General features: G+C 40.1%; 1 protein-coding gene across 9 annotated transcripts in view; it reads right to left on the bottom strand.

Moving 5' to 3' along the window:
* TBC1D4 (TBC1 domain family member 4) overlaps positions 1-18,080 on the bottom strand; it is a 210,008-nt gene that overhangs the window by 61,368 nt on the left and 130,560 nt on the right. For all 9 annotated transcript variants that reach the window (XM_027557693.1, XM_027557691.1, XM_027557690.1 and 6 more), the window contains exons 4-6: positions 16,264-16,368; positions 5,794-5,926; positions 107-198 (exon numbers count right to left, since the gene is read on the bottom strand). In XM_027557693.1, coding sequence (XP_027413494.1) covers positions 107-198; positions 5,794-5,926; positions 16,264-16,368 — 330 coding nt within the window. The remainder of the gene's footprint in view (positions 1-106; positions 199-5,793; positions 5,927-16,263; positions 16,369-18,080) is intronic.

Below are 18,080 nucleotides of genomic sequence, written 5' to 3' on the forward strand. Positions count from 1 at the left end.
ATACCTATCTTTCATTTCATATAGAGAAATGGAAAAAGGAACTCAAAAAACAGGATCCAATTCTCATTCTTTATATCTTATTTGTGAGGACTATAAATCATGTTACCTGAACGCGTTCAAAGATGTCAGCTTGCTCATTATCTGTCAGGGATGAGAGATGCCTCTGTATTACCAGCTTGGCTCTTGGTGGGTAGAGACCTAAGGGAAATGATCGGGATTCGTGTTAAACAGCTTCTAGCCACAGAGATATATATGTTAGTCACTCAGTTGTGTCTGATTCTTTGTGACCCCATGGACTGTAGCCTTCCAGGCCTCTCTGTCCATGGGGTTTTCCTGGCAAGAATACTGGAATGGGTTGCCATTTCCTTCTCCTGGAGATCTTCCCAACCCAGGGACTGACCCAGGGAATTAGAAAGAAGAAAAGCTTCTAGAAACTTCTCAGCTCTACATTTCTTTGTGCAATATACAACAAAATGCTGGGGAAATCTGTGATCATGTTCAGAAACACTAACCCTGGGGACTGAACCCTGCACTGCTAGGCAGATTCTTTACCACTCAAATATAAATATAAATATATAAAACACACTGCCGCTTGTCCCTTCACCAGCAGGCTCTGAAGTTAAACCTTCTCAAGGAGTTATGTCCCTGCCTACAACAAACCTTGGAACACTGCAAAGAAATAATTAAATGGAAAATCTCCTCACCAAAAGCAACGAGCCCTATGAGTGATCTTGAAGTCAGACTTATTAACAAAAAATGTCTCAGTTCAGTTCAGTTCAGTCGCTCAGTCGCGTCCGACTCTTTGCGACCCCATGAACCGCAGCACGCCAGGCTTCCCTGTCCATCACCAATTCCTGGAGTCTACCCAAACCCATGTCCATTGAGTCAGTGATGCCATCCAACCATCTCATCCTCTGTCATCCCCTTCTCCTCTTGCCCCCAATCCCTCCCAGCATCAGGGTCTTTTCCAATGAGCCAGCTCTTCGTATCAGATGGCCAAAGTATTGGAGTTTCAGCTTCAGCATCAGTCCTTCCAATGAACACCCAGGACTGATCTCCTTTAGGATGGACTGGTTGGATCTCCTTGCGGTCCAAGGGACTCTCAAGTCTTCTCCAACACCACAGTTCAAAAGCATCAATTCTTTGGTGCTCAGTTTTCTTTATAGTCCAACTCTCACATCCATACATGACCACTGGAAAAACCATAGCCTTCACTAGATGGACCTTTGTTGGCAAAGTAATGTCTCCGCTTTTTAATATGCTGTCTAGGTTCGTCATAACTTTCCTTCCAAGGAGTAAGCGTCTTTTAATTTCATGGCTGCAATCACCATCTGCAGTGATTTTGGAGCCCAGAAAAATAAAGTCAGCCACTGTTTCCACTGTTTCCCCATCTATTTGCCATGAAAAATAGCTTCCATGGTTAGCTGTTGATTTGGTATCATGTGTCTACACCATGAAGGTACTTCAGACACCGCTGAAGGTACTAACAAACTCAGCCATCGTAGAAACTCTTAGGTGACTATTAGCCTTGGCCAAAATCTCTAAGCTTAAAACTGGACATTCAAAAAAGAAAAAAATAACTACTAATATTAAAAAGCAGACCTGGACCGTATTAGCTAAGAAGCTCTCCCCTTTATGCAGGTCTTGGTAATGAAACTTCAAGGACATCATTACTACTTAGGGACATTTTTTAGTATTACAATTTTCCCAACAAACTGTTTATATTCTTATATCATGTTATTCATATATCTGTTGCACTTCTACACATAATTTAGGTTAAATCCTCAGGGAAACATCTTTTCCATAAAAACATTTTTAATTTTTTAAAAGGGGAAGTGAAATTCATATTAATAATGATTTGCCTGACCATCCATTTTTCAGAAACAGATCTACATAGTTAGGGGTCACTTATAACATTGCTACTGTACTGTGACTAGAAAGAGGATATCCAGCTATTCATATTTAATGACTCTTAAATGTAGACTGCACTTTAAAATCCCTAGGAGAGATGTGCCTCAAAATATGCATTGTTTAAAAAAAAACAAAACAACTAGAATTCCTATCCTGGTGTGTAGAACATGTACAGGGCCACCACTGGACCTGTTTTAAACCACTGTGTAGTATATGATGGGAACTGGAAAGAAGAAAAGCTTCTAGAAACTTCTCAGCTCTACATTTCTTTGTGCAATATACAACAAAATGCTGTGAAAATCTGTGATCACGTTCAGAAACACAAATTCATTTTGATGGTGTGATGTCACACACTACCACAGCTTATTATTTGCTGGCAAAGTCTCCTCAGGCAGTACATTAAGAAACTGATTCACATAAGTGGCGTTTTTTTTGTTTGTTTGTTTTATGTTGTTTATTATTCCAGTATGTTATTAGCATGTGTAGGAGGACAAAAGATTAAAAAGGAGAAAAGTAAACAGGGTATTTACTTGAAGTATGTAACTAAATCTATAGCCCAGGAAGTTTCCTCAGTCTTTCATTTCAAAGGAAGAATTGCAAACAGCTGTATATTATTTATTTTCAAACTATGCATGCCCCCTACACTGCCTTGAATTTGATTTGGCTTCCAATTTGGAATCACTGATTAGTGAATTAACCAGTCCTGAGAGGTAAGTATATTATTTAGCCCTCACACAAGTTATTGTAGGAAAACAAGATTGAGGATAATTGTTCCATCTCCACAATGCTCAGCATCACTTTAGTTTCACATGCTGAGGATGGTCCTCGAGAGATGGTGCCCTCAGACACTGCTTCCTGGATTCACTTCCTGGATTCACATTCAACATGACTGTGCTACTCTTCCCGGTCTATGCCCTTAACATAGGCATAGATTATGCTGGCATATGTATCTACTCCCTTTCTTTCTTTCTTTTTCAGTAGAAAAAGAACTCCATGTTAATGCAGCCAAATGTATTGACAGGACTCTATAATTCTGAATAAGCTATATGAAATACTAATATCTGCTGCTGCTGCTGCTAAGTCGCTTCAGTCGTGTCCAACTATGTGCGACCCCATAGATGGCAGCCCACCAGGCTCCCCCATCCCTGGGATTCTCCAGGCAAGAACACTGGAGTGGGTTGCCATTTCCTTCTCCAATGCATAAAAGTGAAAAGTGAAAGTGAAGTCGCTCAGTTGTCTCCGACTCTTAGTGACCCCAGGGACTGCAGCCTACCAGGCTCCTCTGTCCATGGGATTTTCCAGGCAAGAGTACTGGAGTGGGGTGCCATTGCCTTCTCCGATACTAATATCTAGATACTCCTAAATACTTGTATATACTCCTATCTTTCTCACTTTCTACTCATATTAATTTGTGTTGAATCTCAATACAGTCCTTTTTCCAGCTTTATACTTTGTACACAACACAAGTTCAGAATCCACAGTTATCCTGCCCCAGTGAAAACAGCCTTTGGGGAAATACATTGATGTCATGGCTTCAGGACAGTGTGATCCTGAAAATCCTTGCTTTCTGATATGCTTCCAGAAAGAAGCATCAAGTTGCTGTGGAATCAGATTGAACAAGTTCAAATCCTGATTCTGCCCCTCCTAAGCAGTGAGGATGTGATAGTTATTACTCACTATGCATCTCAGTGCCTGTTCCTTATGAGTAATATGAGAATTAAAAATAGCACCTATCTTGTGGGATTTCTATATGGATGAAGTGGTCCATTGGAAAAGACTCTGATGCTGGGAGGGATTGGGGGCAGGAGGAAAAGGGGATGACAGAGGATAAGATGGCTGGATGGTATCACCAACTCAATGGACGTGAGTTTGAGTGAACTCCGGGAGTTGGTGATGGACAGGGAGGCCTGGTGTGCTGCAATTCATGGGGTCATAAAGAATTGGACACGACTAAGAGACTGAACTGAACTGAACTGAAGTGGTCCAAGACATGGAAACCACAATAGTGCTGAGGCACAGTAAGTCTTATGAGAGTATCTGTCTTAAGTTATTCCTTTCATTTTTACTACCAGAGCACTGCCCTATCTTATGTTCTCTTAGCCTAATGCCAAAGACAAGGGTAAAAAATCGAATCAGAAGGTGTTAGCCAAAGCCTTGGGAAAAGAATCTGTGTGAATCTTTCTCAGTCAATAAGAACCCTTCCTTTGCTCCGTTCAGATACATACATACCTTGAAGGTTGGGGACCTTAAATTTCAGTCCATTCAAGATCTTGGGAGGGCCCTACTAATTCTGGATGTATAGTTTGCATTCTCTTTCTTTACAAAGATCTCTAAAACTAAAATTTTTAAAGGAGCTTTTTTTTAATATGATTTGCATAATTTCCTACTGGTGGTTTTATCTTTTTCTTATAGATAATAACAGTCCTCACAAATTCTGAACAGCAATCTGCTATCTCCTCATTTGTTGCTTATCATTTAACTTCCAAGTAAGCAGTTGTTGTTTTGTAAAAATGTTAAGATTTTATGAAATCAAATCTGTCAATGTCTTCTTTTGGTAGTTTCTGCATTTCTGTGTCTTAATAAAGGCTTTCTTGTTTAGGGACAAAATAACATTTTTATTTTAATGATTTTAGTATTTTTCGTGTTTACATTGAAGACTTTGATCCCTCTAGAATGTATTTTCAGTAGATACATAGAAGGAATCTTTGGATGGCAAACTGATTCAACACCATCTCTTGAATCACTCAGCCTTTTCTCCCCAGATTTATATTCCCTTTACCATACATCAAAAACTGTTCCATTTTTGTAAAGGTTATATATATGTTTGAAAACAAGGCATGTTCTGTAAAATATTATAAATTTTTAAATTTGACTACTACATTTAAATAGTCCTTATTCACACAGTTGAGTGGAAATTCGATAAATTTTGCCATGTGCCTTTGATTTTCCTGCCTACTTAACAGATATCACAAGTTACGCTTATTATGGCTCATACATTCTCTGCTTTATTCTACAGCTCAACCTCTCCCCATCAACGCTAACATCTATCATACTGAATCACATTTACTTGCTCCCAAGCCTGCCTTCCCTTCAGACTATAAGCTTCCTGAAGGCACAGTCCGCATCTCAATCATCTCTGCATCCCCAGTGCTGAGCACGCTACCCAGAACGTGATTTTGGGTAGGCCAAAAAGTTCGTTTGGGTTTTTCCATAAGCAGATTTAGAAAACTTGAATGAACTTCTTGGCCAACCCAACAGATGCTTAACAAGTATCTATTAAATTGTGTATCCTCTCGGGTGCAGTAGCTTTCAACCTTTTTTATTAGAGGACAAGGAGAAGAGAGGAAAACTGAGTCAGAGTCACCTCTTCCTCATGTCCCTCCCCCTCTTCAAAACACATTTTTTTTTTCAACTTGCTTTATGACATCATGTCTATTATCTGGGTGATTTTCAAATGTCCCTCAAAAGTTAGGAAAGTTTCATTCCTGTTCTAAACCTTTAGGGAAAAAAGAACACATCATCAAGTGAGAAGAGAAAAAAATCTACAGTCAACATTCTGGGAGGGTTTGCCTCTCTTCATTCATTCAACAAATATTTGGTCAGTTCCCACTGTGCACACAGTAGAGTCTTAAGAACTGTGGGAAATGCAAGTTCCTCCCTGGAGTCTGCCTCTGGAAAAAAAAGTTAAAAAATAAACAAAAAAGGAAAAAGAGCCCAGCACCTAGGAGAGACTGACTGCACAAATTTGACTGGATGTGAGAAATAATTCTTAGGGCTCTTGGTTTACCTCGAAACAAAGACGCATTCAACAACAGTAGCAACTTTCTCACTTCCTCAACGCCAAAGCAAACTCCTCTCTGCCAAGGCCAACTTATACTGTACCTTCGATCCTTTCACAGAGCTTATGCAAAGAGTGCATGGGGCAGGCCTCACACAGCTTAATCTGGGTCTTGGCACTCTGCAGGGCAGCGGCCGTGCTGAAAGCCTGTTTCAGAGTCAGCATTACCTCATCAACCTACAAGAAAAACAGAGGCCAGGTCTGCAAACGTTTGCCTTCAGGGTAACATATTAAAAGCCCAACAGCAATGCGAGGCTTCATTGATGCCTACTAAATCTTAATAATGTAATTTTGATGATAGAAAACATTGTCTTGAAGTTAGACCTTCAATTAATTATACATAAAATTGGAAAGTGGATGAAATAAGACTATTTTAATGTGTATAATACAACAATACTGACCTGTTACTTGAATGCTGTTTCTGAATCCCACTGAGTACTATGCTATCAGTTGAATGATAGCCAATCAGAACTTTGTTTTCTTTTTTAAAATTTTATAGAATTATAGTTGATTTAGTTTTGTTTCAGGTAGACAGCAAAGTGATTCAGTTATACATATATATATTCATTCTTTATCAGATTCTTTTCTCATATAGGTTATCACAGAATATTGAGTAGAGTTCCCTGTCCTATACAGTAGGTCATTGTTGGTTATCTAAGGTCTTTATTAAATTAAAGTAGTTTATCAGATAAAGATCTCTTTGGAAGTTTTGCCTGCAATACATAGGGAGCAACAAAATAAGTCTAACATTAACTTGTGTTAATAAGTATCTTATTGATTTTATCCTTTTGGATCATTTTTAGTGCAACAAGTGAACATGTGTTTAACCAAAGTTCTGGGGAGAAACGAGCTCAATAAATAACATGGTAAGTGGGAGGGAGGTTCAAGAGGGAGAAAACATATTTTTACCTATGGCTAATTCATGTTGACGTATGGCAGAAACCAAAATAATATTGTAAAACAATCATCCTCCAATTAAAAATAAATATATTTTTTAAAAATTAAAAAAATAATAATCTTGGGGAAATTCTATGAAGGCTGCTGAAGTTTCTTTTCCTAGAGTTCTACTGAGATATAATCGATATACAGCACTGTATAAGTCTGAGGTGTACAGTATGATTTGACTTACATGCATCATGAAATAGTTATCACAATAAGTTTAGTGAACATCATCATCTCACATAGATGCAAGATTAAATAAACAGAATTTTTTCTGTCCTTGTGATGAGAACTCCTGTCTTTTCTCTATGGCTTCTATTTATTAATATTCACATTTTGCTTCTGGTTTGTGACACTAAGAACTGCTGACATCTTCCTGTCTAACAGCGGGGTCTCACCACTAGGTCAAGAGCTTGAAAACTGCCAGCCTGTCTCTTCCTTGCTCTTCCAATGACTTAGTCAAGAAGTTGGACTCTAGCATTCTCATTTCCTGGTTGTTTCTTCTAGGTCAACCAACAGCTCATCCTCCAGGCATTGTTAAGCCAACTTCAGGCCAGGTTTCCTCCTCTGTGGCACAATCATCAGAGTAAAGTGTAGTTTTCTCACCCACTGTAGAACTGAGGTCAAAGTCTAAAACCTGCATGGGGAGCTGTAAAGTACCAGCGCCTCATCCAAACTCTCTCTGATATTCAAAACCATTGACACGCTTTATAAACTATGCTTTGTTTTGTTCTGTTTTTATTGAGGTAACATTTGTTTATAACATTATATAAGTTTCTTGGTACAAATTTAATTCAACTTCTGTATACACAGTGTGCTTAGCACCCAAGTCTCACTTCCATCTGTCACCATACAATTGACCCCTTTACCATTCTGCTCTCTCTCCCACCCCTGGTCCCTCTGGTAACCACCAATCTGTTCTTTGAGTGTGTGTGTTTGTTTCTGATTTATTTTTTATACTCTGCATATGAGGGAATCATACTTATTTCTCATAGCGTAATACCCTCAAGGTCTAGGTCCATCATGTTGTCATTAATGGCAAGATTTCATACTTTTACATGGCTGAATAATAATCCATTATATATATATATATATATATATATATATATATATATATATATATATATATATTCCCTGGTGGCTCAGATGGTAAAGAATCTACCTGCAATGCAGGAGACCTGGATTCAATCTCTGCATTGGGAAGATCCCCTGGAGAAGGAAATGGCAGAATTCTTGCCTGGGAAATCTCATGGAGAGAGGAGCCTAGCAGGCTACAGTCCATGGGGTCACAAAGAGTCAGACATGACTGAGCAACTAAGCACAGAACATACATGTGCATATATATACACATCACATCTTCTTTATCCATTCGTCCATTGATGGGCACTTCTATGGATACCATATCTTGGCTCTTGTAAACCACAATGAACAGAGCGGTGCATATCTTTTCAAATTAGTGTTTTTAGTTTTTTTCAGATAAATACCCAGAAATGGAATTGCTAGACCACATGATAATTCTAGTCTTAATTTTTTGAGGAATCTCCATATTGTTTTCCATAGTGGCAGCACCAGTTTATATTTCTACCAAAACAAAAGGCCACAGGCACAAGAAAAGATGCTTAACATCACTAATTTTTAGGGAAATGCAAATCAAAACCACAATTGAGATATCACCTCACACACATATCAGAATAGCTATTACCCAAAAGACAAGAAATATTTAATAACAAGTGTTGGAGAGGATGTTGAGGGAAAAGACCCTTCGTACACACAGCCATTTTTAAAGACCTTTTTCTCCCTTCCCTTACGGCCTGGTTTAAGAAAAAGTTATTACTTAATGGAGTTACTCCACTGTTGCATCTGAGTGTATGAAGAGCCTGGAATAAAAAGAAACTTCATCCACAAGTCCATTCTCTGTATCTCTATTTCTGCCCTGCAAATGGGTTCATCAGCACCATTTTCCTGGAGTCCATATACACACATTAATACAAAATATCTGTTTTTCTCTTACTTCACTCTGTATAACAGGCTCTAGGTTTGTCCACCTCAGTTCACCTAACTCAGATTTGTTCCTTTTTATGACTGAGTAATATTCCAGTGTATATATGTACCACAACCTCTCTATCCATTCACCTGGACATAGTGGGGGAAGGAGAGGGTAGGACAAACTGAGAGAGCAGCACTGAAATATAATGCATGCATGCATGCAAAGTTGCTTCAGTCATGTCTGACTCTGTGTGACCCTACATACTGTAGCCTGCCAGGATCCTCTGTCCATGGGATTCTCTAGGCAAGAGTGCTGGAGTGGGTTGCCTTGCTCTCCTCCAGGGGAATCTGCCTGACCCAGGGATCAAACACAAGCCTCTTACCTCCTGCACTGGAGGTGGGTTCTTTAACACTAGCGCCACCTGATGTAATACCATGGGTAAAATAGAAATCTAGTGGGAAATTGCTACGTAACACGGGGAGCTCAGCCTGGTGCTCTGTGACAACCTAGAGGGGTGGGATGGGGGTGAGATTCAAGAGGGAGAGGATATATGTATATATATAGTTGAGTCACATTATTGTATGACAGAAATCAATAAAACATTGTAAAGCAATTATTCTCCAATAAAAAATTTAAAAAGACACTTTATTCTTCTGATATTGCTTAAAGGACCAAGTAGCCAGTGATTAGTCAGCTATGTTTTACTATAACTTTTTAAAAGGCTCATCAATAATTTCATATCATTCTATGTACAAAAAATGGAGTATCCATAATCTGCTCTTTTATACTATAATTTAAAAAATAAAAAAGTTCTAACGCTCAAAAATAAAAGCACTACATGCTTTAGTAACTTTGCATTTTCATTTCATTTGCCTTGTTATGTATTCAAAAGCAATTTCAATGACTTACATTGATATTTACTATTGTTTTCTTGTTTCTCATTAATTTAAGGCAGTGAAGGGGTTAGTCACCTGTTTAACTTTCAGGTAGTTTATTATTTGTTATTTGGTAAGAATGTGATGTAAAAGGCCTCCAATGGAAATACTGAACTTTCATGATTTTTTAATCCATTTCTAGATGAAACGAGATCATTTCAATGGTGACTGAAATGTGGCTACTGATTTCTCCCAGCCATAAATATTACTAAAATTTTATTTCTAAAATTTTCAGTGTTTTACTTTGCTTTAATCTACCATTTTATAGATGGTTTATAAATTCTATGATGGTATCAGAGCAACTAAAAGTTAAATTAGTACTATGAAGTTAAATTCAGTTCAGTTGTTCAGTCATGTCCAACTCTTGGCGACCCCACGGACTGCAGCATGTCAGGTTTCCCTGTCCATCACCAGCTCCCTGAGTTTGCTCAAACTCCGGGAAGGTAAATCAGTATTATGAATAACTTAATTGTTTTAGTTTAGATTCAGCAACAACAAAAAATCCTAGGAAATGTTAAAAGTTTAACACTAAAGGAATGAGTAAAGAGAAATCAACCATATGGAACAAAAAGAAAGTATTCTTAGTGTGACCATCAGGAAAAATTAAATTTCCAGAGAAAATTATGTGATGGAACAAAGAAAGCTAATTTATGAAATTAAAGGGAAATTCCATGATGAAAATAGTGCTCATAAACATTTCCCTACCAAACTTAAGTTCTGTATGGCATTTAAGAATGAGAATCACAGAATACATAAGGACTTCAAAAGATTATCTAGCCTCATTCTCTGGAAAAATCTACACTCTTAACCCCACACAAAGCCTGGGTCTTGGTAATGTGGATTTTGGGGGGGTTTCTTTGTTTTACTAGTTTTACTTTCCCGGGATACTATTGTGGGGATCTGTGGATCTGAGGAGTTCTACTTTTTCTGTCTATGAACAGTAGTCAGTTCCATTTTTTTTCATACCTTTTAAACCACTTTTGGAGAAAGCAGAAATGATATTTTCCAGAAATCTCAAATGTGGTTAAACAAGATTAAGCCACTTGCTTTGCGTTACTTTACAAAAGAAGGAAGGGAGGGAAGGAGGAAGCAAGGGAAGGAGGGAAGGAGGAGCACTGAGCATCTAAACTTCTGGAGTAACCCTCCAGGGCCCACGTGAACGCTATACAGTAAGGCCCCTATCCAGGAACGCTTCAAGTTGGGAACTTTCAAAGACATGAACATGCGTTCACGTGTCAAATCACGTTAAGTTAGCACACATGCCTGGCGTACATTGTCACATGCGTCCGTCCTCTACAAGTGGTTGTGCTTTTGTGTACTTTACTGCACAGGACTGTTGTGAGCAACAAGAGGAGCTTACTAATGAAGACCTGATAGAACTGGAGGCCCAGAAAAAAGACAAAGACGAAAGGAAGAAGAAGTAACTGAAGAACCGAAGAGATTCATGACACAGGAAACGGCAAGGGTATTTTATCTGAGCAGGCACTGTTAAGTTTTGAGACCCAGGACCCAAATGTAGACCCGTACATAAAGATTGCAGCAGCTGTTCAGAATGCAATCCAGTGTTACTGTGTTATCTATGGTGGGAAAAAAAAGAGCTAATACCCAGACATCACTGGATTGTTTTTTCAAGAGGGTAGATGGAATTGAATTCAGCAAGGAAGCAGAACCTGTGCCATCAGCATGAGGCGTGAGTGAAATTTGAGATTGCCCTCCATCTCCTATTGCTGACACTCCTTCAGCTCTACCATCTCCCACCTCCTCTCCCTCCTCCAGTCAGTAACTCTTCTTGCCTGTCCACTCGATGCCAGCCCCCGTGTGCCAGCTGTTGTACTGTGCTACTACACTTTTCAAGGTACTGCACTATAAGATAAAAAGTGTTTTCTTTATTGTTTTTGTCTGTTTTTTATGTATTGTTTGTGTGAAAAGTATTAGAAACCTATCACAGTACAGTACTATATAACTGATTGTGTTAGCTGGGTACATAGGTTAACTTTGTTGGACTTAGGAACAAATTGGACTTACAAACAAGTTCTCAAAATGAAACTCGTACGTGTGGGACTTACTGCACTGTTTATCATTCATAACAATCTCTACAAAGAAACAAGAGAAAAAGCTAGTTGCATATTCTCTGTGCTCAGAGTAGATAAGTCAGCATGTGTAGTTTTGCAATATTTTGTCTTTCACAACTACCAAGCCACATCAAACATAACACTGCTTAGACCTATATAATATTTGACTGTTTTATTCTATATGTCAGCTGCTTGAACCATCCTCCTTTATACAGGAAATTTACATTTAATTTTTCCTGTAGCTTGCAATTCTGATGCCTCACCATTCAGTTAAGATGGTTACTGATAAAAACAAGTGAACAGGATTTCAAAGATTCCAGCACAGGCCCCTCCTTAAGAATAATGATGCCAGCACTAATATTCTGATGCAACTTCAATGTAACAGGAAGACATTCTCAGCCAGTCTTGGCTGTTGCCTGAGCCACAGAACTTCTCAAGATGGAAAAATGCAGCATGTTCCTAGACTCTCAACTCTGACTTCCTGTTCTGAAAACTCATCCTATGTACACGAGGGAAAAATAAAAATACTAAAAAATACAAGCAAAACAAAACTTGTAAAAGAGGTTGGAAATCAGAAGGTTTTACAGTTTTCTTCTTGGTGGAGGTTATCCAGTAATCAGAAATTTGTTACTGTTCTTTTTGTTAGTCACTCAGTCATGACCAACTCTTTGTGACCCCACAGACTGTAGCCTAGCAGGCTCCTCTGTCCATGGAATTCTCTAGGCAAGAATACTGGAGTGGGTTGCCATGCCCTCCTCCAGGGGATCTTCCCGACCCAGGGATCAAACCCGGGTCTCCTGCCTGCAATGCAGGCAATTCTTTACCATCTGAGCCATGAGAGAAGCCCTAATCAGAGATTAACCAGCACATATAAAAAGATTACCTGAAGTTAAGAGTAACACACTCTATCACTCAAAAATACACTTACCAACCCCTGCTCTTCTAGAAACTACTGGGGGATACAACAGTAAGGACAGCCTGACCTTGTAGGAGTCACCACCCAGTGGGGTGGAAAGTTATGTGAACAAACACACAAGATAATGGATTTGCAGGAACTGTTAGAGATCTATGACCAAGGCACAGCAAGAGCAATTACAACAAAGCAGGGAAAGGGGTCAATTCCTGGAAAATGGTGTCAGGAAAGGGGTTACTGGGAGTTTATCTTTAAACAGGGTCCTAAAAAGTACACAGTAGAAAAGAAGGGCAAAGGGATTCGAGTCAGAGCAGAGCAAAGGAGGCCTGCTTCCCAGAAAAGAATGTGAAAACGGATACAGAAAGAGAATATACACAGTCTCCTTGTATAGCAGCTGGGTGGACCCTCAAGGCTGGCACAGTTGCATTCCCCACCCGATGATATGAAAGCAGTGAGCCCTGGCTCTGCCCTCCTCTGACAGGCAGACCCCTCACTCCATGCAGCTCAGAATTTCAGCGGCATTTCTGTGAGCCGCACCACCCACCTATCTCCTTGATCTCACGTGTCCTATGCATGAATCATTTGTTGCTTCAGTAGGAAGCCAAATAAACGCAGCCTCACATCAGGCGTCACAGCAGCCTCTGGAGTCTGGCCTAGAGACAGCTGAGTGCAGGGGACAGCATGTGGGAGGACACAGCGGAGAGAGGGAGAGCTTTCGGGGGGATGGAGAAGCATGAGGTAGGCCCTTCTGCCACGCTAGACCATGTAGATTTTGTCTCTTAGTAAGGAGCCATAAACTGGTCCTTCGTGAGAAAAAAACTACAACGTAAGGTAGGCTATAGACAGATGACAGATTAAAGCAGTGGCAGGAAGACTAGTTAGGACACGAAGGCGATTATCTTTCTAAAGAAGGCCCAGACTTAGATACCAGACAGAGAGAAAAAGGAAAGCGAGATGGACATATGGGACATTCTACCTTCGAGTTTATAGCAAGGGTCCCCAACTGTGGGACCACAGACTGATACCGGTCCATGGCCTATTAGGAACTGGGCCTCACAGCAGCAGGTGAATGGTGGGCAAGTGAGCGAAACTTCATCTGTATTTACAGCTGCTCCCCATCACTCACATTACCACGTAAGCTCTGCCACCTGTCAGATCAGTGGTGGCATTAGATTCTCATAGAAGCACAAACCCTACTGTGAACTGCACATGAGGGATCTAGATTGCATGCTCCTTCCTTTTTTTTAGTTGGATAAAAATTGCTTTACAATGTTGTGTTGGTTTCTGCCATGCAACAGTGAAAATCAGTCATAATTATACATATATCTCCCAGTTACAAGGTCCTTAAAGAATTATCCCAAAACCAATTCCAGCCCCCATCCATGAAAAACTGTCTCCCATGAAACTAGTCGGAGAAGGCAATGGCACCCCACTCCAGTACTCTTGCCTGGAAAATCCCATGGATGGAGGAGCCTGGTAGGCTGCAGTCCATGGGGTTGCTAGGAGTCGGACACGACTGAGCAACTCCACTTTCACTTTTCACTTTCATGCATTGGAGAAGGAAATGGCAACCCACTCCAGTGTTCTTGGCTGGAGGATCCCAGGGACGGGGGAGCCTGGTGGGCTGCCGTCTATGGGGTTGCACAGAGTCGGACACGACTGACGAGACTTAGCAGCAGCAGGACCATGAAACCAGAGCCTGGTGCCAAAAAGGTTGGGGACTGCTGGTTTGTAGGATTTCGTAAACAGGTGGATATAGATGGTACAAAAGGATGCATTATGATTTCTAAATATGGAAGTTGTGTAAATGGAACAGTCAAAACAAAATACGGCAGGTTTTGGAAGGGTAGGAGAGCAAGGATCTGCAGTGCAGGAAGAATCAGTCTTCGGAGGAGGGACTGAGGAAGGAAGGAAGAGGGGCGAGTCAGACAGTGGATGGGTGGGGAATGGGGCAAGATTACCCTACATTCTCACTTTCTACCTAAGTCTTATTCAGTTGGCATTTTCCAGGATTGTATCCTTGGCTCTCTTTAGCCTTCTCTCTTTTTCTTGCCCCTGTGTGCTCATCAACCCCCACACCTTCAATCATTCTTTACCCAGTGACCCTTAAATTTCTATCCCAAGCCCTAAACTAAACCTATATAATACAGTGTCCACTTGGCTATCAACATGTGGTTTTCATTGGTATGGCTAACTGCCTAAAGTGAGAGCAAAACTTTAAAAGGACCCCTCTTGCGTAAAAACCGTTGAATGCTACATTCCCTAGTCAGAAAGTGTCTTGGCACCAATTCATCTCCATTTCTTCATTATCCCTCAACTCAGTGTCCACGCTGGGAACACGGAAGGCAGTGACTCCCAAGGAGTTACTAGGGAGGATTTAAAATGGATGACCAACAAGGTCCTACTGTATAGGAGAGGGAACTCTGCTCAATGTTATATGGCAGCCTGGATGGGAGGGGAGTTTGGGAGAGCATGGATACACGTGTACGTATAGCTGGGTCCCTTCGCTGCTCACCTGAAACTAACACCACGTTGTTAATTGGCTATATCCCGATACAAAACAAAAAGTTTTAAAAATGAGTTAGCAAAGAGGATGGCAACATGCATTAAGGAATTGAGGAGAATGCAGCCTGGCTTACTCTGTTCTAAGTGGTGGTATTTCCCTGGGGAAAATCAAGGGGGAAGATGTATGTCTAATAAATGCCGTGCTTCCAAGAATGGTAATGTATACATCTAAAGATTTGTGCTAAAATGGTTAGGAGAGGTAACTCAGGAAGGATATGTAAAAAGGAAGAATATGTAAAAAAAATTTAGGGGAAAACACTGACATATTTTTAGTCACTCAGAACCATTTCCAACTTCGTCTTACATATTTCTTCGAAAATTCTAACTGTTCCCATTAAAGAGGGAGTGAGAACGCTGGAGAGAAAAATTGGCTTCCAAATTCCAAAGAAAGAAAATCAAGGCTAAAAAAAGACCATAAAGAAAGTGTTTTTAAAAGGAGGACAGGGGCTGATGAAATACAGAGAAAAAAACAAAATCGCTGTCTACCCTGTTGAAATAAGCATTATCTACCCTGAAATGTTAGAGCAACTGAGAGAATAAAAGGTCTTCTTTATCTTCTTACATGAGCAATGGAAAAAGTAACCACTCTTTTTCCATGATCAAGCTTTTCCTACCTTTTAAAAAAAACAGCCAACTCATTGGAAAAGACCCTGATGCTGAGAAGGATTGAAGGCAAAAGGAGAAGAGGGTGGCAGAGGATGAAATGATTGGATGGCATCATCGATTCAATGGACATGAACTTGGGCAAACTCTGGGAGATGGTGAGAGACAGGGAGGCCTAGCATGCTACAGTCAATGGGGTCTCAAAGAGTCAGACACGCCTTAGCGACTGAACAACAACAAGCACCACCTTTGAAAAATACTCTCAGTAATATTTCTGGATTTGTTAAAATCAAGAAAATTATCTAGGCTAAAAAATTGCCAAGACAATCTGGTTTTGTTTTTCTATTGTGGTTCTGCCTCAAAGGGCAGAAACTCATCTCTGGTTGCCCTCCTCTTTTTCCACTGATGGCCATTCTGTGAGGCTTGGGTCTGTCAGAGGCAAGTCTCCCAGGAGTCAGAGGTTTGGGGAGGAGCCTGTGGACAGCAGTCACCCCACTTACCAGAGATTCACTGGCACACTGGAACACGTAGCAGATATACTGGCTCAGTCCAGGCTCCGAGGACTCCCGACAAATAAAGCCGAAGTGATCAACATGCTTTATACCCTAGAGAGAGAAGAAGTGGGGAGTTTATAAGATTATGTCCATTTAACCAACACTATGGAAACAGTTCTGTGCTTTCACACTTTCATGAATTTCTCCTTCACGGCACTGTGATAGGGGACATAATGTCAGAGCAAACTTTTATGGCAGACTTTTGATACATAAAATAAAGAAAACCAGCTCAGATTGCTTTGTTTCTGGCAAACACTCTGTGACTCGGGGCCACAGAAGGAAAAGCAGGATGGCACAATCCACTGTCTCTTGTAATAAAACCACTACCCAGTGTTTGGCAGTACCAGAGTTTTCAATTTATTGGTCGTCATTGAGCAAGCAGTCTGATGATTCATCATAAACCCTGTTCTTATTTACTTGAGATTAAGAATCATAAAACCGACAATGCTCTACTGAAATGACATGCAATTCCCTAAAGCCTGCATTAGAACTACTAGAACATTTGTCTATTTATAGACATTCAAGGAGTCACAACTGTTAGAAGATGAATACATTAAAGAAATTACTGCAGACGTCAATGATCCAAATTCACAAATCGGTACTTTCTGAACACAAGCTAAATAACCTCAGCTACACTTTATAAAAAAATTCTGAATCATTTGAGAACTTCAATCAGCCTGAATATATACACACCAATTAGCAGCCAGTAGCACCTTGTGGTCTGGCGTATTGCAGTCCATGGGGTCGCAAAGAGTCGGACACGACTGAGCAACTGAACTGAACTGAGCACCTTGTTGCTTTAACAGAAAGCACGGTACTTTGAAAAGTCATGAAAACCAAAACTTTAAAGTTGTCCTGCAATCACTTGAATTCCAGGGAAAAGGAAACAGGCTTTGGAGTCAGATTTGTGCTTCCACCTTAATTCAAGCAATTTACTAGGTATGAGATATTGTGATGTGTTGATAAAAAGTATCTCGGAAGTTCCACTTCTCGTTATAAAACAGTAGTCATGGCACCTATTCCCCAAAATTTTTCAGATTCAGAACTAAGAAATATCTTAGTTCTTTGCATGTTTGATAAATAGTAACCACAATTCTTGTATTAATAAGCCTCACCTATCCAGTGGATATGGAAAAAGGAAATCAACTCTATAAAAAGAAAAAGTTAATAGGAAGAATAAAGTTATACAGTCCATGAGGTAAAAGTAAATTCCATCTGATACAACTCATTCATGATTATATAATTTCTTTGACTTGGGACTTCCCAGGAGATCCAGGTTAAGAATCTGTGCTTCTGCTGCATGGGGAATGAGTTCAATCCCTGATCGGGGAACTAAGATCCCACATGCCTGCAAAGTGCAGCCAAAATAAAATAAGTAAATAAAATAAAATGGAGAAATAGCATCATCTTAAAAAAAAATCTTTGACTAACTTGGCATTAAATGGGGAAAATGCATAGTACGTCACCAGCTCACCAAGTTTTCAGGCAGTGGCAATGTTCCAGTAAAGAAAACCACTCCCTTATTCCTCACGCTTGCCAAAAATCCAGTCCTACTGATTTTGAAGAAAGAAACATACATAGGGGTACATGTGAGGAGCCTGGTGGGCTACAGAACATGGGGTCGCAAAGAGTCACATCACGTCGTATGTTTAAAAGTATGCCTGTTCCCAAATGCAGCCATCCTCCATCAGTGCAATTCTGTGGAAAAGTAATAGGAGCTGGCCACGCAGTGAGGGGCAGAGATTAACCTGACAATTATTCTG

The sequence above is a fragment of the Bos indicus x Bos taurus genome, chromosome 12 (genome assembly GCF_003369695.1).
Source record: "Bos indicus x Bos taurus breed Angus x Brahman F1 hybrid chromosome 12, Bos_hybrid_MaternalHap_v2.0, whole genome shotgun sequence".
In the NCBI taxonomy this organism is placed as follows: Eukaryota; Metazoa; Chordata; class Mammalia; order Artiodactyla; family Bovidae; genus Bos; species Bos indicus x Bos taurus.